We start from the raw sequence: 24,618 nt of genomic DNA on the forward strand, positions 1-24,618 counted from the left end.
AGAGTTTTGCATTGTTATTTTTACTATTTGCCTTTCCATTGCTTTTTTTAATAAAATTTCTTATTTTCTTTTTAAATATTAGTTTCTTCGATAATTAAGTTTCATGATTTTATTCAATTACCTTTCGAACGTGATTATCCTAATATCAAGACTAGGTCAAAGATATTTGATCTTCACCCAATTGGGCTTGGATGAGTATTTCAACCTTTTTTTAAATTATCTCTATTTTTAGTTTCAATCCTTCAATTTTAAAATTGAGTTTCAATTTTTCTCTTTTTATTTTATTTTATATCGAGTTATTATGTTCTCATTTGATTTACTAAGAATTGATCTTAAAAATTTTTTTTCTTGCTTTTTTTTCTACAAGATCATCTTATTTTTATGTTCATAATTATGAAGTTAGTGATTTAACTCGGTTTAACCGAGGTTTTTTTTTGTTGTTTTTTTTATTTTAGTTTTAGTCATTTAGACGTGAATTGTTTAATAATTTAGAAGAGATAGGTCGGGTTCTTTTATATTTTTTATTATTTTTATATTTTATTATTTAAATTATTAATTAAATCAATAACTGATTATTTTTTTAAACATTATTTATTTATGTAAAAAAAATTGGTCAACCGCCACATATGTAGTAGATATATGTATAAATGAAAGATTATCATGACATCTGATGCGTTATGCTCCAACAAATGATGTGTCAACACGTAGGTGACGATCACGTGGTCTTCTCGAGCTTCCGTGAATTTCAGTCCACCCCTCTTTCTTTGTTGCTTGAGAATGCAAGTTTGTTTGGACAAGACATTTTCTTATCAATTTGTCGGAAAAACATATGCTCAACACTTGTTTGTACCGGAGTGTGTTGATGAATATCGTTAGTCTTTTCTATATATATATATATATATATTAAAATATATTTTATTTAAAAAATATCTAAAAAAAACTATTTTAAATTATTTTTTATTGATAAATATCCTACATAAGATTCCACGCATTGATACACACACACTTGTGCACGTGTGAATAAACACTTTATGAGAAGTTTATTACAAGTTTTATCTTATATATACAAGTTTTTCATTTTTCTGCTGGATATTAAGAGAAAACACTCACATATTCATGCACCTTCAACAAATTTTCTCCTTACATGTGCTTGCATTTGTAAAAAATTACATGTATTATATTATTTAATATTATAATCAAATTATCGAAATTATAGCTTTCTTGCGGTCCAAGAGAGGATGTCAAAGAACAATGTGCACTTCAACACACAGGCCTGGTAGGTATAGCCAGACCCCAGGTTAGTTTTCTTTTTAATTTCCATGTTCATTTAATTTTTTGGGGATTCCAAGAATTATTATCATTTATGTTTTATTCAACCACGCAATATTATTTTGTGATTTATTGCGAGTGACACAACACAACTTAAAATTATGTTTTTTTTAAATAAAATAAAATCCAAACACAATTAGACACTAGAATTTAGAAAAACTACAATCTAGTATACATGGAGACATCAAGATTTAAGCCTCCTCTGAATCCCAATCAAGAAGCCTATATACTAATGTACAGACAGCTACAGCTGCAGTCCAAGAATATCTACCGATACAAATAATGCCGACGCAATCTAATGATACAGTGCGCACTCAAGTTATGTAGTGCAGGCATGACACAACATCCCCTTCTTGCAGTTTCAAAGTTTCAAAATCAAAATAATGAAAACTCCTCTAGTTAGACCACACATGAACCAGACCATGCCTATTACCAGTGTAGATTTCATTGCGCTCTTCATCGTAAAAAAGAGCGGTTATGTCTTCCAAAGCCGCTGCCACTGTACTTGTCATCATCAAGCGGCTCTGCTTTGAGCTTCCTGTACTGCTGCTGCATTCCTCGTCCTTGGGACTGCCATTGGTGGCATTTATTTTAGCTAGGCATTTTCCTGTCAGGATATTGCTGATATTGATAGAACCAGCTGCATCCAGAATCAGACAGTGAGATTTGATAATTTCCCGATAAGAAGTTTTCTTCACTGCATCACAATTAAGGCAACTCCCAAAAGATCTTATACAAACAAAGGCCCGACAACTTATTGGTCTTTCCTCAAAAGCAATTCATGCAGAACCACCATCAGAGGGATTGTCCTCGTGGACACCAACCACAGAGACGAAAAAATCTACATTAACAAAGTGTCAGGAACACAGATGTTCCAAATGCTCCATTGATTATTTGTTCCTCTTGCCAACAATGTTTAGTAGTTTTCATGCTCGACAAAAAAAATCAAAAGTTGATACAGCATTGTGGCATCCAGACATGCTTTTAGGATCAACATTTGTTCTTCAGAGTAGATCAGAGCTCTAGATGATAACAGATCTAACTCTAGACCATGCCACTTAAATTGGGTAGTTAATATGGACTGGTAAAAGTATCAAGTCACTTAAAAAAAGTGTCTGAAATAATAGCATACACTGTATGGTTGGAAACAAGACAGCAGTTCAAAAAAGTTACTGGATTACAATAAGCCAACAACCTGACTCAAAAAATGTTTGTCAAATTGGATGATAAAGTCTTGCATAATTTATTGGGTCAGTTCTAAGCAGCTTATTTATTAAGATAAACCAAAGCACAGAATTCATAAGGGATTCAAAATTATAGTAAGCTCATTTGGATCATATGGGACCATCAGTGTACGAGAACAAGTTTTATTCTTGCTGGACAACCTGAAAGTATCTGACAATGTTCCAGCTGTTAATAGGCAGTAAAGCTACAATTGACAGAAAGAAAATGTATACTATCTGCTTAAAATCAAACAATTAAAAACTCAGACACACTGCAGTATGTTCAGTTTTATGTTTAATAATTGCATTCTATAGAATTAAGATAGAATTTTTCTCCAAAGATGAGAAGAGAACAAAGGATTCTAGACCTCATCTAGTATCGACCATGAGTATTTAAGCATTAGTATTTGCCAACCAAAATGATGATAAAAAAAATTACCATTTCCTTCCATCCATTGATCATCAGAATCAGCCTTGCAGTATGAAATGATAAGATCCTGATCACTTGTTATGTAAATGTTATTTGTGTTACAGTCAGGATGCCATAAGAGATGATCCTCGAATGAGGTAACAAGCTCTCCACGAAAATTCCAAACAGCAACAGTTCTATTTCTGAATGTTAAGAACAACTGGTTTTCATACAGAAAGATAAATGCTGATGGTGTCATGAAGTCGGTTCTGCTAACTTCCCTAATACCAGTATGTCGAACCTGCATAAAGAAGATACAACTACTGGAGCAGACAACAAGCTAAGCTGAAAGATAGATACTGAAAAAGAAAAAAGGTAACTCACGTCAAGAATCTGGAGATTCTCATTTTCTTGTTTGACAAGAAGCTTTTCGTTAAATTGTTCAATGAAGTCCACCTTCTTATTTCGATGAAGAAGATGCTTGAAGTCTTTGAGAATTGTACCATCTTCTATTGACAAAATCTTAAGAGGAACATAGCCACTTGATCTATTTAAAATCAACAACATGATGCCCGGACTGATGCAGATGAAGCCAAACATAGGCAAAGTTAGACATTTAGCATGCAGACCAAACAAATCAAGGGCCAATCAAACAGACACATTCCAGAAGAGAACGAGATACGTAGCACTGTATGTGAAAGTTAAATGAATGACCGAACAAATTGACTGCCATGATGAGTAAAATTTATTGCCATGCATCTACACTAACAAAAGGTAAAAGGCATAAGCCTCTATCATATTTTAACAGTATCTTATAATTAATAAGATAATGATGCATCTTAAACATGCGCGCGCAGGCGCACACAGAGAGGGAGAGAGAAACTACCTGATCTTGATTTCTTGCACATCTGTATCTGATATGGAGTACAGCATGGTGTAGTTTTTTAGGTCAAAAACCTTGTATATACTGATCACAGATACCAATAACAAAATATTAGAAGTAGGATAGCTGGAGCATGTAATTGACGTAGCAGATGGACTGTAAACGGTACCTATCTTGTGCTGAGTACGTTAGCACCTTTCCATTGACATCATCAAACTCCACAAAACCTGGCCACTTCAAGGACTCGGACTCAAAAAGAGGGAAACCTGCATCTGGCTTACCCCTTCGAATGTACCTAAACATTTAAAATACAAGGCATCATCATCACACAATTAGGACACACACAAGTCATGTAAGACTGAAGTTGACAAGAAAAGTTAAAGGTTAGGGAAGCGCAGTCGCACTCAATTCTCGTTGATCTGCATTTCAAGGAGCTGAAGTTATCCGACGCATAGACCGAAACAGTGATGAGAGAATCATTGTTTTTATTGTAGAACAAACTCCGAATGACTTCATCGGGACTCACATTCAAAAAACATATCCTCTGATTTGTCTCTGCGTTTCAAATAGTGAACAGCAGATAAGATATGATGCAGTCATTGTCTTTCACATTCACAAAGAAAACATTTCAAGTATATTTCTATGTAACATGACATGAGAATGAAGACAGAATGTGAGTACCTCTACTAAAAGCAGCACATACACCAGAATGTGCAAGGGCAAAGACAATGTCCCGGGCGGCCACAATCTCAATAACTTTAGTTCTCTTCATCAAAAAGGGCAGCACCATCGAACAATGGCCCTTGGGGTCATGAGTATCGTATTCTTCCTGGAAAAAGAATATAAATCAAAGGTTTCAAGAACCCTTTTTAGCAGAAACAAGAGCAGTAGAAGCACATGAGTCTCGATGGTTAAAAAACAAAGCGACAAAATTAGGTTGTGAAGAGGAGTGGTAGAGTGAGGAGGGTACCATCAAGCGCATATTGCGAAATCTCTCCTGGGCATTGGTGATACTGAAAGAACGATCTGACTTTGAGGAAATCTCTCTTCTTTGAAGCTTTTTAACACTGTTCAAGAACCCATCAGATCGACCCCGTTTCTTCGCTGCTAATATTCTTCTCCCGGAACACGGCCTTGGATTCGCTGCTGATATCCTCCTCCCTGACCCTTCCATCATCACTCTCTCTCTCTCTCTCTCTTTCAAAATTTGAATTGATTTTAATAAATAATAAAAAAGAGGAGGAGGAGGAAAAAACCCTAATTTACAGAAACTAATTAGCCAGCTAGCAGTCTGTCTGTCTTCCTCTTCCTCCTCCTTCAGTGTTTTTAATATGCTTCTGCGCTTGGAACACCAAACCCTAGAGAAAAGAAATTGATCTCTCTGTCTCTCTCTTCAGAAGAGTAGTAGTAGTAATAATAATAATAATAATAATAATAATAATAATGTCTTAAGGGAGGGAGGAGAGGGAAAGAGCGTGGAGATTGTGTGCGATGATGATGATGAGAGGAAACAGGAAGGAAGGATATGTAAATCTAAATTCAATTTCTATTATTTGAAAAGTATTTTTATATTTAAAATAATTTCAATTTTTTATTTTTATTTAAAATTAATTCTTTTAATATAAATTATTTTGAGGGGTTATATACTTGTATCAAAAATAATTTTTTAAAAAATTATTATTTTAATATATTTTTAAATAAAAAATACTTGAAAAATATTCACTGTTATAATATAAAAGGTTCTAAAAATAAATATTTGTTTTTATAATTTTAATATTTTAACAATAAAAATTTTAAAAAATAATATTTTAATATGCTTTTAAATTTAAAACACTTTTAAAAAATAATATAGTTAACAATACCGAACAGATATTTAAAGTTTTAAACCCCACTCCTTACCATGCCTTCCCTATAATTTAATAATAATAATAATAATAATAATAATAATGGCGGTTATTTTTATTTTTTTGTTGTTTAATCTTGTGGCCAAGTGGCATCTTTATTTTAAACTTATCCACTTGATAATATTGAAGTGTTTTAAATTTTTTTTCTTCTTATTTGAGAAGCGAATTAAGTTTTTTCTGTAATACATTAAATGAGTAATTATGAGTCACAGCTTATATAGTAAATTTCTTCAACAGTTTATGTCTCATCAACTAATTTCTACTCGTATTCTTTTTTTAATATTTAATTGATGGTAAATTTGAATCTGAATACTTCGTTTGATTGTTAGAGTTTTACCCAATTTTTAGTCACTCACGAGTAATTCAATGAACAGCAGCACTGGGTGCAGCGTCAGGAAGGTTGGGACTCGGGAGGGCTCGGACCCGGACCCTTGTAAAATAAAATTATAGTTTTTTTCTTTTTAAAATTTTAGAGTCTAGCGAGTAAAACTTAAATTCTAACATGTAAAAAAGATTTATAATCTTGGCGGCCCTAAAAAAATATATTTCTAAAGATATTTAAAAGTATAAGAATAATTATTTTTTAAAATGTTTTTAGTTTTGAAATATATTACAATAATTATTTTTTTTTTTTAAGAATGATAGAAGGGTAGGAGAGTAATGTGAGAGTGTCTATTTTTTATTAATATTATTTTATGGAGTTGGGGATTTATAAAGTTAAGCATTATAACCACACAAAAAACTAATCTTGTTTGCCCATCACCCACCTGGGCCCCCTCCCTATGTTTGTAGAGATGAGGATCATGCCTTTTTCCTTGGTGTCTCATCTAATCTACTACAGTCTATGGATTGTGTGAATAAGATAGGTTAGTTTTTCCACCCAAGGTGAAATAATTATAAGATGATTCCATTAGCATTATCCTTGATTTTTACCTCACTTTGCTTTTTATATTATTTTTTATTTGAGCCTGCTCTCCATTGAAACCACACGAAACAACCTAATAAATGGAATGGCATAAATGAATTGATTGATTGAGGTTATTTTTTAAAGTATTTTTTTATTTAGAAATGTATTAAAATAAAAGATTATATGGAAGAGTGATTAAGGTTATTTTTTAAAGTGTTTTTTATTTAAAAATATATTAAAATAATATATTTTTTATTTTTTAAAATTAATTTTTGACATTAACGCATTAATACGATCTAAAAATACTAAAAATAATTTAATTTAAAGAAAAAAATCATAATTGGATGAAAAGCCGCGGTCTACCTTAAACTAGGCCAAAATAGAGTGAATGTTTGTTTTTGTATTACAATATGCTTTTCACTTAAAAAACATTAAATTGATATAGTTTTAGATTTTTTAATATGTTAATATAAAAAATAAATAAATAATTAAAAATTATTTTAATATATTTTCAATTAAAATTCATTTTGGAGAACAAAACAGCGAACATTAGATGCAAATGATTCAAATTAGATGTGCTTAAAGATTAAGAAGATTATTTTAATAAAAAAGAATAACATTAGATGGGTACATACATATTACATCCTGTCAATTCCACCCAACGGGAAACTGAAAGGAAGAAAAGAATCCCAAGTCAAACTTGTGGCTACTTACCAAGGAGCAGGCGGAGGACCTTTCATGGGCAAAAGCAAGATCTGATGTCCTAAGCTGCTGCTCATATTGTTTTTTTCGTTGGACGATATCTTTCTTCAACACGGGAGCAGGACAAATGATCGCCCCACGCCATTTGGTAATCACTCCTGGCTTCTTCTATGGGACTTCGGCCCGCGACACAGGAAACACATGATAGCATTTGCAGAGATAGTTAAAAGGTTTCGTACACGGAGGAGATCAAGATTTTGACCCCAAAACTATTTGCTTAAAGAAAAAGAAAAAACTATCACGAAGGTAGCTGCCACCACTCAACTACTAACAGGTTACTCTCCAAAAGGTCGTAGATCAGCCTGCCCCGGAGGTCTCTCTGACATTCTGAGCTACGGCCTTCAAATATTGCTATAACGGCGGTGTGAAGACACCAATTTCTAACGACATTTGATGGACCTTACTAATCTCATTCAGAACTCAAATGACAGCTGATGGACACTGCATTTCTGCATTCAAAACTCAACTAATTACATTTAGCAGCTCAGCTACAGAGCCCATGGCTGCAACCCCACCTCTTTCAAGCAGAGAGAGAGCCAGCTCGCTTTCATGCCACCCTCTCAATCCACTTGCCAATTTCCTCAATGTTTCCAGCTTCACGACTTGAATCCACGCTGGAGCAAAACTCACTACTAGACCCACTACACAAGATACATAAGCTTTCCATGTGGCTGGATGGCAGCCAAGTGAAATATTTCCTTCCAACACTCGAACCAAGAAGTCCATGTGGACGCCGACCACTCGCGCTCTTCTAGACAATGCCCATGCTGGAGGTGTGGGCCCTATGCCCCATAAAGCTGAGCCCGACAGAACCACCATGTATGCCATTGCATACCCTTCCAATATACGGGACACGGCACTGACCTCACCAAGTTTCTCTTTTTTGGATGAGAGCAGCCATGTTGGGATAGTCTCCAGGTAAAGCTCTTGAATCAGATTCATCCCACCTGACAAGCATAACAGGCTCGCGCCCAGTATGGCAACTTCCCTTGCCTTGGCAGCTGCATGTGATAGGGATGCCTGGCTAGACTTCAAGCGTGAGGAGTCCATCCCGGTCCATCTGGTGGCTAATTCCCTTGCATACTCTGTTACAAGACCTATGACCACACCATTTACGTATTGAATGTCCTCTATAGTCCGACAAGAGCGAAGGTACAGGAATCCAGGTGCGAGGGAAGGAGAAACACCAGGAACTGCAATAGTGGTGCCCAATAGACGACTTACGCTGCTCTGATTGGTCAACAAAGATGTGGAATCGTTAAGTGATCCAAGGAATGATGAGAAGCAACTCCTCAGGAGCTGGGCAACGGCTACTTTATTTCGTTTCAAGACAGAGCGAGCACATGATACAACTATGAAGTGATGCCAGCGACGGACCTTTTGGGCCCACAGAGAGCCAATTATAGGAATACTAGGCCAAGGGCAACCTGACGAACAATTTTCCAGGGCAGGCCCAACTACGGCATGTATGTATTCATGGCTCTTGTTGAGTTTGAAAGTGATGGTTAAACTGACCAGAGCTGCCATCGGCAATGGAAGCATGGGAGGTGATTGCCCTGCAAGAGATTATGCAGGATTTAGCAAGCAAAACACTAGCATTCTCCTCTTCAAATGACAATTTCATACGTGTCAGTGTTAATCTATAATGTGCATCCAAATATGACAAACAATTGCATCACTGGCTGAGTTGCCTATTATAAGAAGTCCATGAACAAGAGAAGGTAAACCAGAACAGAAGCAATATGAGCATTCAAACACTCAACGAAAGTCTGCACCATGTAAAGTCCCCGTAAAGGCAAGGTTAACTGACATAGCTAATTACCTTACAGTAAATACGGTGATCATACAAGAAGGACTTGTTTAATCATTAGGAAGTTATTTCTACATACAAAGACATGGAGAAGGAGATGAATGCCTGGTGAAGTACTAATTTTTGGGCCTTGAATGTAGATAGGGTGCAGAGTCTTAACCAGAGAGCATAACTGAATCATGAGAGCATAATCACTTCTTGCAAAAAGGTTGAAGGCAGGATAACACCCTTCTCACAAGTCAGCAAAGATCCTAACTAGGTGATATCCCTTAACAAAAAACAAATTGCTGGTGAACAGCAGACATGAAATGCATTAAAAATTTATCATGCAATAGTAAATCAGTGTAAATAAATCAAAAGAATTTGCTGCTGAAATGTACCAGAGGAACCACATGGAAAATCAACTCCTGCAGCAGCAAGTATTTCTTTTATTTCAGAATCAACAGCTGAAAGGATCGCTGCTGGACTAGGCCAATCAGTTCCATTCATTGGAACTGGTTTCCATATACCTCGAGTGATTTCTGCGGCAAAGTAAGTGACAATGGTTCCAAGAGTTGCCGGAAGAAAGTCAATGAGGTCCCTTAGGCCTGCAAGGATTCAAGAGTTCTCAAGTCTATGCATGCCAGAGGCGAACACATTAGAGAGACTCAATTATACTTATAAATCTTGATAGCACAGCTGTTATTCTTCTAATAACAAGACAGGAGTTTTAGAGATCAAGGAGATAGTTTGAACCCTAACCATAACAAATAAAACGAAAACCAAAGCACAAACTAAAAATCCTTTGCAACAATTAAAGCTAGACTTGTGATTAACCTGTGGTCAAGTCCCGAGATGAAAGTCGTCCATGAGCACAAGCTGTTAAAATTGCCTCAAGAACAAAAGGGATGGCTTCCAACACATCCCATGCAGGAAGCATGGGCCTCTGGTAAGGATCTTCGGCAATACTTGGAGGGGACCCACATAAACTATTGCTTGTAACTGTTGAAGAATTCCCGGATGAGGACCCACTTTTAGTCATTTTCCGGTAAATCATGTTTAAGATTTTATTAGCAACCTCATGAACAGGATTTCCAGTGGAAATGCCAGAAAGCGGAGAGGCTATACAGGACTTGTTCTGGCAATACCAAGCTCGCAGTTTTGGATAAAAATCAACATATTCGGGTTTATCTGCTGAATATTCATGCTGAACCTGATTGCTATTAATTTCATCCTGGGCAGAATAATTGTGAGATGCAATGCGACCATTGCGCAATAATAATAAATACTCCAAAGTGAGTTCACCTCCAATGGCTCCTCCTCCTGTTAAGCACTGCTCAATAGGGGGTCTGTAGAATTTCCATAGACGCAGAAGAAAGAGAAAGGCAGAAGAAAAAACCATGTAAATGGAGGGCTCATCACCTTTGCTTGATATGTTACTTGATGTAGGCATAAGTGACCCAAACACCTCACAAAGAGGCATTAAAGAAGCTGCAACTTCAGGGATCTACATGAACATAAACAAAGATCCATCAGAACTCAAAGAAGATCCAACTTGCAATACTTTATGAGTGTCTAAGAGGCGGCGACAGAAATTCAAAACAGATTTCAGCAGTTCAAGAACAATGGGTCTGTAAGAACAGCATATTCATGGATAGTGGTTAAGGCACTGGTTGGTGCAGCTTCAGCATATGCATTTGATTTCATGTTGGCCTTAGGCTAAAACAAATGAGATGATCCTGCTAAAACCTGCTTTGACCAGCCAAGCAGCCCACATAGCTCTTTAATAATTCATTATTCTTACGATTAAGAAAAGCCCACATCAATGTGACACAAAGTCACCTGAAAAACAGCAAATAGATTCAAGACAAATAGCGGGCTGGATGGCAAGATATTAAGCCTATAATAGCCAGCATGGATAAATAAATGGCTTTGTTTGAGAAAGAGTGAGAAAGAGTCTATAGTCATTGCATACTCGAGGAGTAAATACCATAAAAAGGAACAGTCCTTCACCTACCAAACCATGCAAAGAAAGCACATGGACAGTATCAATTGAAGAAGCTCCAGAAAGGATGGCACTTAACATAGGCATATAATCAATTAAGTGACTCCTTTGTCCAGTATGTGTAGAAGGCTTAGGAGGAGAAAGAAGCTTCACCACGTAGTGCAGCACATGTTCCTGACAAACATTAAAAAAAAAAGATAGAAAAAACATCTTCAATTAAGAAACACTAGTAAACGCACCCCCATCCCTAGTCCACAGCAAGTCAACAAATCTAAAAATGCATGTTCATCTTCCTTTGGCAGGCATTGATCAGAGCAAACACTACACTCACGAATTGAAACATATGAATAAAGAACTAAAATATATTGGCTAAGAACTACTATTTTCTACAATGGTCACCAAACAAACAACTTGGGAATTTTTGGCATCAATATAGTACACATACAAACCTGAATGTTCCATCCACGGCTTAGGGATGCACCGCAAAGAATTTTTGCTGCTGCTGACCTCTCCTCCACTGACCCATTTAATGCAATATCATATAGCTTCTCTATCTCTGCTAAACTTTAACAGAAAAGCAATGAAGGAGATCAGTTACAAGTATGTCAACTAGAGGTTAATTGGAAAAATTTCTATTCTACCTTGGAGCAGGTGTTGCTAGTAGAAAATTCACAAGAGAATTACTGAATGGCGTTCCTTCCATAAATATTACCCAAGGAGATTTTTGAGCTGGTGGTAAATCTATAAATGAGATGACTGAAGCAGACACATAACCAGGCCAATAGTATACAGACATGTCTATTAATTTTCTTGCAATGCAAGCTTCGATAATGAGATGCCTCAAATTACCACCTGAAAAGGATAAATATTGCCAAGATACCGTGTGAAGCAGCAGCCAGTTAAAAGTATCTGTGCATTTCAATCCATAAAGTATGGATTCAGAGTTGGAATTTTCTATGATCCTAGATGTGAACTAAATACTTCTAAGATACCTGCATTTATATCAGAATCGCTGTGAGTGCCACAAACTGAGCCACCCCTTGCACTCTTGGAATTAGAAATGAAGCTGGCTGCCTTTACAGCTGCAGCATTAGCTGCACCAATAACTGATGCTGGAGGGCATAAGAGCCTGGAGAATTGTCCAAGGACCTGAAGAGAGGAAATAAGCCCATTTTTTCTTGAAGTTTGGCCCTTCCCATCCACTTGATTTTCATGTCCATCAATCTCTATGAAACCAGATTTTGCAGCTCCCTGAAGAGAAGAAGAGCAAAACTTCGCCTCGTCGTCCATAATATTAGCAATTGCTAAAGGGACAATGGTCAAAAGGATACAAAGACGAGACTCAAGATGTGGAATAGGGCCTTCCAGAGGGTCATGTTCCTGCAGCGAGCCATGAAATGGAATAAGCTTCAGACTACACGTAGATGCATATGTTCTGCAAGAAAAAAAGTTAGGATAGATAGATCTCAACTCGTTGCACAAGCCGAAGAGCAGAAAGCCAGAGTGCTAGGAAGGTTTCTTGCCAGCTTGCCCGATTAAAAACCTGAAGCAACATAATTGTTTCTGCAATTATAACATGCAAATCAGAAAACGTGTCATTGCCACTTCCACACGGTTTTTTTTAAGTACTCAAAAAACCTGAAGCAACATAATTGTTTCTGCAATTATAACATGCAAATCAGAAAACGTGTCATTGCCACTTCCACACGGTTTTTTTTAAGTACTCAAAATATGATTTTTAGGGGAAAAAAAAAGAAAAAGAAAAACCATGCATTTTATAAAGTCAATACATATACCTACCCAAAAGCACAAATATAGATTGAAATATGCACATATAACTTCAAGAGCATTACCTGTGAGCATGCTAACTCCTGAAGTAATAAGAAGTTGCTTGCCATCCATTATGTGCTCTAGGTAAATATCAAAGGGAGCCCAACAAGCAGACTGTACAGATTCAGAATTGCAATAGGACAGCCGCTTATGTGGTTGTCTGATATCCGTAAGCATCCGAACAAGTTGGCCCTTGTTTAAATGGTATTCAAAATCACGCACGTTACGGATGCTGGCTGAGAATCTTTCAAAAAACTGGCTTGCAGGCTTCATACTTGAGGATGCCAATTTATTGGCTTCAGAAAACCACAGCCTCTGTAAGAGGCCATGGAACTTTTCAGGCCTGTGAAGGAAAATATTGAAACAAATGTAGAAAAGGTGGCGTGTAGCAACTGATGTGAATGCACATGGTTCAGACATTTACAACCTTAAGAAATGGGATGACATTATACAAATTTTAAGTGTACTAAGTAGAGTATAGATGTGAGCATAGTTCTAATAGCATGCGTAAAATAAAGAGGCAATGTTTTCTTCTTGGTCCCATGATTCTTTTCTCCAAAAAGAAAAACGAAGTATAACAGCCATTGGCTTCTTTTTTACTTCTTGTTGTGGAGATGGCAATCCAACTTGTTCAGCTCCAATTCATCACAAGGTCTCTACTTAACATTTATTGTTAAACAGTTAAAGAAAAGTGACAATGGAACTCTTTAATTTTGAGAAACATATTCAATTATAATCAGATATGCCTAGTGGGCGACCTCAGTAAAGAAAGCAACCACTGTATAACACGAACTATAAAGAGTAACTCGCTATGCTTCAGTTTCTAGTTAGTTGGCTATGTAAGTCCTTCTCCCTCATTTTGTTCTGTCGTATCATCTTTTAAGCTCTTATAAGTTATAAGAAAGTAGAAATGCAAAGACAGAAAATAATGAGAGAAATTTATTAATTATGGCATTTGGGTTGTGATCTCATTGGTGATAAGTGTTTCCTTCCACGGTCATGTGCAAATGAATGGTTCCTGTTTTGGTGTACAACTCTTACATTTTAGAACAGTAGGACATGGATGATTACAGGCACATGTTGATCCATATATAGATGCCTTCCCCAGCATACCATACACTATCCTAAGAACATGAGCTTGAGGGTACACAAAAGAGTACCACTACCAATCAAGTCATTATGGGATTCACAATCAGAACATAAAATGAGTAAAAAACGAATATAGCAATTAGAGAACTAAAAGTGTAAAGATTGACAAAGAGCAGAAAAGATGGGTTGAAAGTATGCATTATCAAAGTAATGTCAACACAAAGTTGGCACCATCTTCTTTCACATTAGCATCAAAAGAATAGGAGTAAAAAAAAAAGATACACACAATTCAGTTGTGGAAACAACAATAGTTATTCAGTGGCAAAGTAAATAAGAAATGGAAATGTATCATACATGTTAAAGTGTACAAGGCGGAGCAGAACTACAGCTTTTCTGCTTTCCATAAGCTTTGCCAGCACTTCCATGGACATGATAGTATTTTTCTTCCTTAAAAGCTCACGATGCTCATTTCTCTCAACACTATAATCCCCTCTGGAATCCATGTCCATATCCTGGAAATTATCTGTTCCCAATGGTCCCTCTTGTATATCTGAAGATTTTATCTGTAATCCCATATCATCAAAAGTGCTATCAATCAATCCAACAAAAACAGTAAAAAAGAACAACACCAACAACTGTCCAAGCTCTGAAAGACGAACTTCGTAAGTCCGTGACAGTTGAAGAGCAGCATCAACAGAATTAATTATCCTGAAAAGGCAAGCAAAGCATGATTCTTTGAGAAACGTCCATAGTTACTCGGCTAGAGTATTGAATAGTGCTACAAAACCAGGAGAAAGAAAATGACAACAAGAAATCTAAATTGCCACTGAAAACACAAACACATTACAGGAGCACAATCAGGCAGTAAAAATCATCAGACAGCCTCCTAACCACCAATATTTCCACAGACAGATACTATAGGAATTAAAATTTGGCAGAAAATACTCAACAAGTAATTTAATATTACAAAAATCCACCTCTCTCCTCTTCTTACTTTAACAATGAATACTTCTTAATTTATCAATTTAAAAAAAAATGGAAAAAAAAATGTTTGCTTGCTGCCTGCATCCTAACCTTCAATTCAATTCAATTGAATTAATTAAACAGGATTGGCACAGAAATAAAAACATACTTATCTCTGCAAGCATCATCAACAGCTGTATCAAGCGAAAACGCATATCTGCTGAAAAGTTCCAGAAACAATCTATAGGCCTCCGGTTGAGACCGTCGATTCGGAATCACTCTGCAATATATCAATCAATACAATAAAAAGAAGTAATAATAATTATTTAATCAATTAATAATAAACATAAATTCTTAAAAAATAATTATACCTAGAGGAGAGGAGAGACAGGACGTGTAGCGGAGAGAGGAGGCGAGAGGAAAGAGCCTGTTGTAGAAACTTCCAGGTAGAAGCGTTGTTGTTATCGAAACAGAGATGAGAGACTAAGATTTCAGCTAAGTCAGGGCTCGGCATTTCCATTTTTAACGATTTTAAACATTTCACAACTTCCATCGCCCACACTAACGGCGATTCCTCTCGTCTCTGATCCTGTCTCTTTGAAAGGCATTCCTTCACTTTCTCCAGTAATATCAGTTTTCTTCTCTCTGATTCTTCACTCTCTCCTCCTCTCGTCTTCTCCATCTCCATCTCCATCTCCATCTCCATTGCTTTCTTTGTTGTGTGGTAAATGCTAAACGGAGTGTAGTAGTAGCCAGTCAGTTACTCTGTTATCCTGCGCAGTAGCATTGGCATTGGGCCTCTCAATTCAATAATAATTGACGGCAGATTTTGTATCACGTGATGGTCGCCCACGATATTTATACTCCTTTCTGTTTCAGGATAAACTTCGTTTTTGTCCCTATAGATTCATTAATCTTACTATTATACCTTTATACTTTAAGATTTTCCAATATTACTCTTCTAGTTTCCCAAGTTCCTATGTTAAACCATTAAATCTTGTTTTTTCCCTAATAGATTCATCAATGTTCAATTATACCACTGTAGTTTAAAATTTCAAGGCGTTACTCTTCTAGTTTTTGATAAGTTCTAATGTTAAATACTCCATTAATCAATCTATATTTTGAATATTTTATTTTGACTTCTTTTTATGTTTTTGATAGTTTTTGTGAGATAATACATGATGAAATCGGTGAAGAACTTCAACGAATCTCTTTGGGTTTTCTCACGATTAACAACGAATTGGGCCATACTGGTATGGATTGTGCTGGTGTTACCTGCAAAATAACTCTCTAGTAGTTAAATTAGTTTTTGTTGGTTAAGGGATAAGTAAGTAAAAAAATTTATTTAGACAATGAAAGAAGTGATTTTTTATGTGTGGTCGAGAGATGAGAGCTTTGACCTCTTGCTTACAATTAAGTCTAATAAAAACTTGTCTCACCCTACAAGATAGCTATGCTAAAAAGATTCTTACCTTCTGAAATTAAGAGATCAAGCTTCATTAGTTTAGAAAACAGTGCTTGATAGGCCTTGTTGTTCATTCAATAGAAAGTGAGTTTAAGTATTTTATTTATTGAATTGTGTGGTAAAATTTGTTATGTGTAAAGATACTCAAATAAAATAATGTAAGAAAATGATCAAAATAAGAGAAAATATATATAAAATTACAAAAAAAAAACCAAGTTTTTCTCATACTGACTTGAGCCACAAGCAGGAAAGTTGTTGCCTCTACTTGCTTGGTTTGGCCAGGCAACCTAAGTTTTTCAACCTGAGACTTTATTTTTATGTCACTAGTAATATATATAGCATGTATGGATAGCTTAGAGGAAGAAGCTAAAAATTAAATTAAATAAAAATATAATAAGTAAAAATTGCATGGGTAAGATTGAGATATTCGAATTATAGAGTGAAAAGTGGAACACTGATGAATCTAAAATGCAAAAACAAACCTTGAATCATTAGAGCTTGTACGTGAACACACACGGCTAGGATTGTTAATAGGCCTCCGAGGCGTATGTATACAAAATCGTGGTATAAGTATCAATATAGCCGAATTGTGAATCTTGAAGGACTGTCTGTATCATTATTTATCCTCCAGTTAGTTTGCTGTCCGCCTAACACACTCGTGTCAGCATTATGTATAAAAAAATCACCTAACAATCAGCATTATATTTATTCTACACACACGCCCCTTGGACACTGTCATCTCTGTGGGCCTGCTGTGTGGCCACAGGACGTGGCTCGATCGGTTGCGCGTCAAGTTAAATAAAAAATAAAAATGAAAAGAGGGAATCAAGAACTACGTACCTCGTTGTTGCTAGACTTGTATGAAAAGAGGGGTTGAAATCCCGGGTAATAAATTAGAAGGCTCGTGTGTATAGACATGTACTGTATTTGAAAAAATTTATAAGTAAGTAAAAATAAATTATGGAGAAACTTATTAGGAGAATGAGATGAGATATAAAAAATTTATATTTAAAATAATTTTATAATACGTCGTGAGAAATTTATGAGAAAAAAAATACCATACTTGGATAAAATTTTAAATGGATGGTGTAAATCTACAAAGAATAAATCTGTATTTAGAAAATATTTTAAAAAGTTAGGAAAATTCAAGAAAGGTGACCCCTGGGGATACTAATACTTGAAAGAATATTTTAAACAAGAATATTTTTCTAACATAGATCATGTTCATGAATTGTGCTGCTTTGTTTTGTTGTAAAGTTCATATAACTAATCTAGGTTGATATTAAATTGAAGAAGCTCCCATGGACGAAAGTGGCATCCAATTAGGATTTAATTAATATTTCTTGATGTTGAAGGGGAAGGGGAAGGGGACTTGATGTATGATCAAAGGCATTCTATATATAGCCCATCATAATTAACTAGCTAGGTTGATGAACTATGATATCATCGATCTCTAAATAATCAGATTCCTCATAGTTAATTAATGAAATTAAGATAAATTAATGTGCTGTCCATGAATTTAATTTTATATGATTGTTTTATTAATAACTGTCCACGATTGATTCAGGCAATCGATGGTCTAAACTTTAAATATTTCATAAATATCTAAATTATAATATATATATATATATATATATATATATATATATATATATATATATATATATATATATATATATGTAGCTTCTGCAGAGGGATATGCCTGCCAATGGTTCTTCTTAATCTCGATGTGAAACAGATCCATCTCGCACCTCAAGGATTCACATCGAGATTAAGAAGAACCATTGGCAGGCATATCCCTCCGTAGAAGCTATATATATAAGATCGATAATGTGATGATATTACAAGTTTACCTAATTAAAATCTTTTTTTCTTTTTCTTGACTGATTAATCCGATAGAATGTGACTGATGGATGTTACTAAATATTATTATTATTATTATATTTAATTTCAATCATATATTTCTAACTACACTAGATTAAGATTGGATGGTATGCATGCCTGCTAATCGAGCTTATTGCCAAACTAGTCATTTCTTCGTCTGTTGATTTCTTTTTATTATTATTAATATGAATATTCGAATCAGTTTGTTATGTATATTTTAACTAATACTACAGGCTCTAAAATCAATAATCATATAACTTTCCAGTAGTTTTGAGAGAACTTGAACTCGTGATCATTAGATAATAAACTTAATATTTGACTAGTTAAATCTATTTCTTAAGATTTATACAGTGTTGTTTTTATTTCTAAACTATATATATATATATAAAAAAAAAAGTGGATGCTTTGCTTGCTATTAACTTATTCCTTGATAACAAGAAAGGAAAAAAAATATTCCTGATAATGGTGTGTTAAATTAATTTCTCTATGATAAGCTAAATTTATATTCATGAGTATATAGTGTTCTTGGAACCAAAAAAAAAAAGAGTGGCCAAGAAATTGCATGTCCATGCAATTAATTTGATGCCAAGACAGGCAATAGTAAACCCACTAAGAGAGGACAATGGAGATGATGACATCCTAACCACAGCCCCATCTTTGCTTTTAGAGTCCTCATATTTCGTTGTTGCCTCTTAAGATGGAAAAGATGTTTCTTTGCCAAATCCTTAAAATACCCTCCAACCCTTTGCTTTATACCAAGTTTATCCCCAAACAAACAATTTTGATTTCTCCAATTTAGTTTTTTTTGTTTTTTTAGGGTTTGTTAAAAGATAATGCTAAATTCTTTATAAGATGGGAAGATTTATGGTAAAATGTAAATAGAATATTTAGATAGTGTTTGATGTTGTGGTAATTGTTGCTTATTAAAGTGTTTTTCTATTCGAAATATATCAAAATAGTAGATTTTTATTTTTTTAATTTATTTTTGACATCAATACATTAAAACTATTTAAAATTATAAAAAAATTATTTTAAAACAAAAAAATCAAAGATTTTCAAAAACAGTTCTTAAAGGAAAAACCTATATCTCTTCTCCAAATATACCTGGTATGATTCTCGCATGGTTTCATTAATTATTATTGAAAGATATTTAAGTATATATTTTTTTAAAATAGTTGAAGACATATTTAAGGAAACTAAGAGATTTGGAAAAAGAAATTACTATATTTTCTTCTGATCAAGGATGAAATGATTCAGATTGATGATTAAAGAAAGAGCTTCCCTTTAAGCCATCTTTCCAACCAACAAGTTGCTTGCTTCTATTTGGAACATATGGACACCCAGAAATCCCTCGAAATTCATGAATCATGACATTGCATCCATCATCAAAATATCAAATATCTCTTCGATTTGACTAAAAAAACACACTCGAATAATAAAATAACAACTCATTGCATATTTATTAATATAATAAATAAATAAATAAATAAAAGAAGCTCTAGCAACGATAAATAGGCATGCATGTGACCCCCTCGGAATTACAAATCCTAAGAAGAGACAATTTTGAAGGAAAAAAAGATATGGATGTGGAATCGTCAAAAGCTGCTGCAATGAAAGCTGAATCTCCTAAGAAACACAAACGCAGAAACATTTGTTTAGGGGTGACCGCAGCTGTGATCCTCTTTATTTTTCTGCTTTTGCTCATCTTGGGGTTAACGGTGTTCAAGCCCAAACAACCGACAACCACCGTGGATTCCACCTCCATCAGTGACATGAAGGTTTCTTTTGACATAGCCAGGCTAAGAGTGGATGTAAACGTGAGTCTTGACGTGGATCTCTCTATCAAGAATCCGAACAAGGTGAGTGTCAAGTACAAGAACAGCTCTGCTTTTCTGAATTATAGAGGCCAAGTTGTTGGTGAAGCTCCAATTCCTGCGGGTAAGATTTTAGCAGACAAAACACAACCCATAAACGTAACCGTTACACTTATGGCAGATCGGTTGTTGTCTGATTCGCAGTTTTTTTCTGATGTCATGGCTGGTACTATACCCTTTAATACCTTGACCAAGATTTCTGGAAAAGCTAGCATTTTTAATCTGTTTAATGTACATATCACTTCTACCAGTAGTTGTGATCTTCTTGTTTTTGTTTCTAATAGAACTATAGGGGATCAAAAGTGCAAGTATAAGACAAAATTGTAGGAACCCTTTTGTTCTTTTCTTTCCTCTCTCTTGTTTCTTGTTTTAGATTATAGTGCTAGTTTTTCTCTTTCTTCTTTGTGCTACTAGTTCTTGTTGATTTTGATTGAGATGATTATGTATTAATAGAGCAACATCATATTGTGATGCTGATTGCTGTTGGATTGGCCAGATGCAGACATAATTCTTGATTGCGTTTTATGTTTGTTTATGGCAAGGTATTGAAAGCAATTGCATATCTTTTCACACTCGCACCTATTTGCAGCTTTCTGGAGAAGCCTTCTTCATGATTTTTTGTTTCTTTTCCCAATATGGTGTTTTGTATGGATTCATAATTTGCAAAGCTTCAAGACTGATCAGGTACTGTAAATTTATGAGACTAGAATTAGAGATGTGTTTTGTTTCTCCAGCTATGTTGGGGATAAATTGCCCCGCATGATTCAATCCAGTGCTAATTGAAGCAAAAACTCTTCATCTTCAAGCTTCTTTCTGACATCAGATTTTCTGATTTCACCGACTTCTAATTTCACGTTGACTTGTTTTGCTTTTATATTGCAAAATGTCGTCTCTTATTCTTTTATGTGGAAACAGCTTGCTACTGACTACTGAGGGTTTCTGATTTAGTATTCTAGTCAAATCAGTTTTGTTGCACTTTATAGCTGTACCATGTTTATTAGACTTTCCCCATTTCTGAAGGAAAGAGTTCTAACCAACCAAGTGAATTTGAAACACTCCTCAGGACATGGAAATGTCCAATCTCTCAATGGTAAGGTCATGAGAAATCTGTTGGATTGTCTGGTGTCTCAAAGGCAGCAGTTGCTCAGCTCAAACTAGCTACTCCTATGTTTGTCTCTTTACAACTGAGTTGAACATTTTACTTGTGATAGCAGGTTATCAGAATCATATATATCTACTAGTGTGATCTCCTTGGTATCTTACATTCATTGTGATTTGCTTTCAGAAAATGAAATTTGACCAGTCGGTCTGTTTTCTTCTGAGAATTCTGATTTACTTTTATGGGCAAGATGATATCAAGATCAAAGCAGCCGTAGTAATATTCTTGTTCCATGATTGCTGCATTATGATTTACCATCGAGATAAATCGTGATTTTGGGGGGTAAAACTAACAGATAATTCAGAAACCCAGGGGTTCCATGCTGCTGTATTACTCAGCCAATGCCTATGCTTTGCATCTCCAGACAATAAGGCGTGCAAACCTCAGCAAGTCGTACTCTTTGCGTGTGTAATTTATTGAGAGCAAAGCATTGACCCAATCAACATTTATTCTAGAGCCACACATGTCACAGATTTAGGAAGCCTTTGACATATTGTTCACGTCAAGCAATTGCAATTAAGAGTTAGTTGGAAGCTGAATTGTCCATGTTCATATGAGCATTTGATTACACAGTACGATCCAACTGCTGAAACCATTCCCACGTGTAACTGTTCATCCGTGAGACATCTTCCAGGCTTCATGGCCCAACTCTTGCTTAATTTCAGTATATGAATTGCAAAGCGGGAATCTTCATTGCTTGTTTGGTTCTTTCACGTGTCACAGATTTAGGAAGCCTTTGACATATTGTTCACGTCAAGCAATTGCAATTAAGAGTTAGTTGGAAGCTGAATTGTCCATGTTCATATGAGCATTTGATTACACAGTACGATCCAACTGCTGAAACCATGCCCACGTGTAACTGTTCATCCGTGAGACATCTTCCAGGCTTCATGGCCCAACTCTTGCTTAATTTCAGTATATGAATTGCAAAGCGGGAATCTTCATTGCTTGTTTGGTTCTTTCACTTCACCATCAAGCAATTAAGCAAGGCCTCCTCAAGGGAGGTTCTTCTTCTGAAGTCGTTTCCTGGAGGTGGCAGTGACAAACTACTTCAACAGCATGATCAACGATCATTGTGACTTGATAAAATGGTTTTAAAAACAGAATAGTAGTGAGTGTGACGGCATTGGATAAGTGAATTTAACCCCCTTGCACGAAAGTTGCCGAGCTCATGTTGTATCTTTTTTTATTACACTACATGCAACCGATAGTCATCTCGTGAAGAGAACTACTACTAACTTTTTGGGTGTGAAGATCTCCCTTCTTGATTTGTTCGATTCTCTTAAAGTTTGCGTGTTCGTACATGGATCATGGTGTGAAAACAAATCGAACTGGTAATTAAATGAGGAGATACTTCATTTAAAGGCCATATAAGTATAATTATGACCAATATTTGGTAATTGGTACAGGTTAGAGGGGGCAAATATAAGCCAAACAAGTTCTTCCATTCGTAAAAGTAAGAAAAGAAAAGATTGTCTGGGACTCTGGGGCGATGATGGTGGGAAATTATTAAAAGCCTCCAACCCCCAACACCCTGTTTGGTAGCTGGCACATCCATGCATTTATACCTCCTCCTTCCCACCTGTACTGTTTGTGGCCTGTATTTATAACTCTGTGGATTCCCTATATGTCCCTAGTCCTCCTTCAGAATCTCAATAACTAGCCAAACCCTATAGCCATCAATGACAGAAACCAACGACCAAGGACGTAGTCCTAAGGCTAGAAGAAGGTGTTTCATTGTTGGTGGGTTGATTCTCCTCTTGCAGTTGCTGCTATTCATTACTTTTCTTATCCTAGTATTGACAGTCTTCAAGCCTAAAGCGCCCCAAACCCAGCTGCTATCAGCTACCCTCGAAGGCATCTCTCCTCGCATCTCATTCCCTGTTGTTAATATCCAACTTAACATCACCCTCAACCTAACGCTCCTCGTCAAGAATCCTAACCATGTCAGCTTCAAGCACGGCCCCGGAAAGAGCTACCTTCTATATCGAGGCGATGAGGTGGGAGATGCTGACCTGTACCCGGGCCTGATACCCTCTAAGGGCACCGAGACACTTCCTTCCCGGCTTACTATACAGGTGGATCAGATGGCAGCTGATATGGCAGCTTTAATCAGTGATGTTCTAGCCGGACAGATTGTTCTGGAAACACGCACTAGAATTCCAGGCAGGGCCACCTTCCTGAAGATATTCAAAAAGCATGCTGTCGCTACATCTGATTGTCGATTCACTATTGATATTCCTTCCCTGAAGATTCAAAGCCAGGAATGCAAGAACAACACTAAATTTTGATTAAATCAACTAAAGCATCCATCCCCACCACGCTTCTTCAGTTTTGCCTTGCGCACCATATACGTAGGAAACAGTAAGCAAGCTGGTCAATTAGTTCTTCTGTTCATCAGTTTCAATCGTTTTAGAGAATCCAAATCCATTATTTGTGTGCTGCGTATATATTGTGTGTTTTTCTCAGCCACTTCTAGAGAGTAGGGAGTAGAGGCTGGAAAAACATCTGTATATTGTAATCATCTGCAAACACAACTACTGCTATTTTATTTTCATTTTTGCTACTAATGGTTACGCAATTCGATGCATCTCCACACATTGAGCAGTTTGAACTAGTATTTAGCAATTATTGTTAGCACGCAAACTTTTTTCAATCACCAGTCTTATCACAACAATCGATACCTGGTTAGAAATAAGAATCTCATTCCTTTTTAAATAGTTAGTGATGCCGAGTTTCAGCAAAGTTCATTTTTTGAAGAGGCGAAACCATAAATTGGAGAAATACGAAAGTTTGAAGGATATCTTAATCACGATGGTGGTACTTTGCAGCATAATAGCATTTGTGTTTCCTACTTTCTAACGTTTAGATGTAATTTTACATCTACTTCGAGAAATCAGAGAAGCTAAGCATTTGTGTTTCCTACTTTCTAACATTTTGATGTAATTTTACATTTGCTTCGAGAAATCAGAGAAGCTAATCAAAGACTGGATCTCATTCATTTATTATGGAGCACAAGATGCCAAAACCATTCGAAAGACAAATACTCTAAATGCAGGACTAACAGAATAATTTTTCCATCCCATTTAATACAAATTAGTAAAGTATGTGAAGTAAATAGTACGTAAATTATGATGGAGCAC

At 35.7% G+C, this 24,618-nt stretch overlaps 4 protein-coding genes across 9 annotated transcripts; 2 read left to right on the plus strand and 2 right to left on the minus strand.

The window, feature by feature from the left end:
• Window positions 1–1,478: 1,478 nt before the first annotated feature.
• On the minus strand, window positions 1,479–5,362 carry LOC133677374 (uncharacterized). Its single transcript, XM_062099391.1, has 8 exons — window positions 4,815–5,362; window positions 4,526–4,673; window positions 4,249–4,399; window positions 4,014–4,139; window positions 3,848–3,928; window positions 3,346–3,538; window positions 2,992–3,262; window positions 1,479–1,969 (listed from the first exon to the last, which is right to left on the minus strand). The coding sequence occupies exons 1-8, from the start codon at window positions 5,019–5,021 to the stop codon at window positions 1,725–1,727; spliced, it is 1,422 nt and encodes a 473-aa protein (XP_061955375.1). The 5' UTR covers window positions 5,022–5,362; the 3' UTR covers window positions 1,479–1,724.
• A 1,869-nt stretch (window positions 5,363–7,231) lies between these two features.
• Window positions 7,232–15,909, minus strand: LOC133677358 (mediator of RNA polymerase II transcription subunit 33A-like). 6 transcript variants are annotated; one of them, XM_062099353.1, is made up of 13 exons: window positions 15,465–15,909; window positions 15,263–15,373; window positions 14,790–14,838; window positions 14,485–14,693; window positions 13,065–13,384; window positions 12,683–12,774; window positions 12,204–12,591; window positions 11,853–12,063; window positions 11,661–11,775; window positions 11,224–11,385; window positions 10,044–10,713; window positions 9,608–9,814; window positions 7,232–8,973 (listed from the first exon to the last, which is right to left on the minus strand). In XM_062099353.1, the coding sequence occupies exons 1-13, from the start codon at window positions 15,797–15,799 to the stop codon at window positions 7,880–7,882; spliced, it is 3,963 nt and encodes a 1,320-aa protein (XP_061955337.1). In that variant the 5' UTR covers window positions 15,800–15,909; the 3' UTR covers window positions 7,232–7,879. The 6 variants fall into 6 exon arrangements, 5 of the variants coding, with proteins under 5 accessions (XP_061955337.1, XP_061955338.1, XP_061955336.1 ...); XM_062099354.1 differs by having other exon boundaries at window positions 10,044–10,529; window positions 10,629–10,713; window positions 14,485–14,838; XR_009835744.1 differs by adding an exon at window positions 9,388–9,514 and having other exon boundaries at window positions 8,866–8,973; window positions 14,485–14,838.
• A 4,057-nt stretch (window positions 15,910–19,966) lies between these two features.
• On the plus strand, window positions 19,967–20,891 carry LOC133677359 (uncharacterized). Its single transcript, XM_062099357.1, has one exon. It carries the CDS (start codon window positions 20,023–20,025, stop codon window positions 20,641–20,643), a length of 621 nt encoding a protein of 206 aa, XP_061955341.1. The 5' UTR covers window positions 19,967–20,022; the 3' UTR covers window positions 20,644–20,891.
• A 2,185-nt stretch (window positions 20,892–23,076) lies between these two features.
• Window positions 23,077–24,041, plus strand: LOC133677361 (uncharacterized). Its single transcript, XM_062099360.1, has one exon. It carries the CDS (start codon window positions 23,158–23,160, stop codon window positions 23,764–23,766), a length of 609 nt encoding a protein of 202 aa, XP_061955344.1. The 5' UTR covers window positions 23,077–23,157; the 3' UTR covers window positions 23,767–24,041.
• The last annotated feature ends 577 nt before the right edge of the window (window positions 24,042–24,618 follow it).

The sequence above is a fragment of the Populus nigra genome, chromosome 17 (assembly GCF_951802175.1).
Source record: "Populus nigra chromosome 17, ddPopNigr1.1, whole genome shotgun sequence".
Taxonomy (NCBI): Eukaryota; Viridiplantae; Streptophyta; class Magnoliopsida; order Malpighiales; family Salicaceae; genus Populus; species Populus nigra.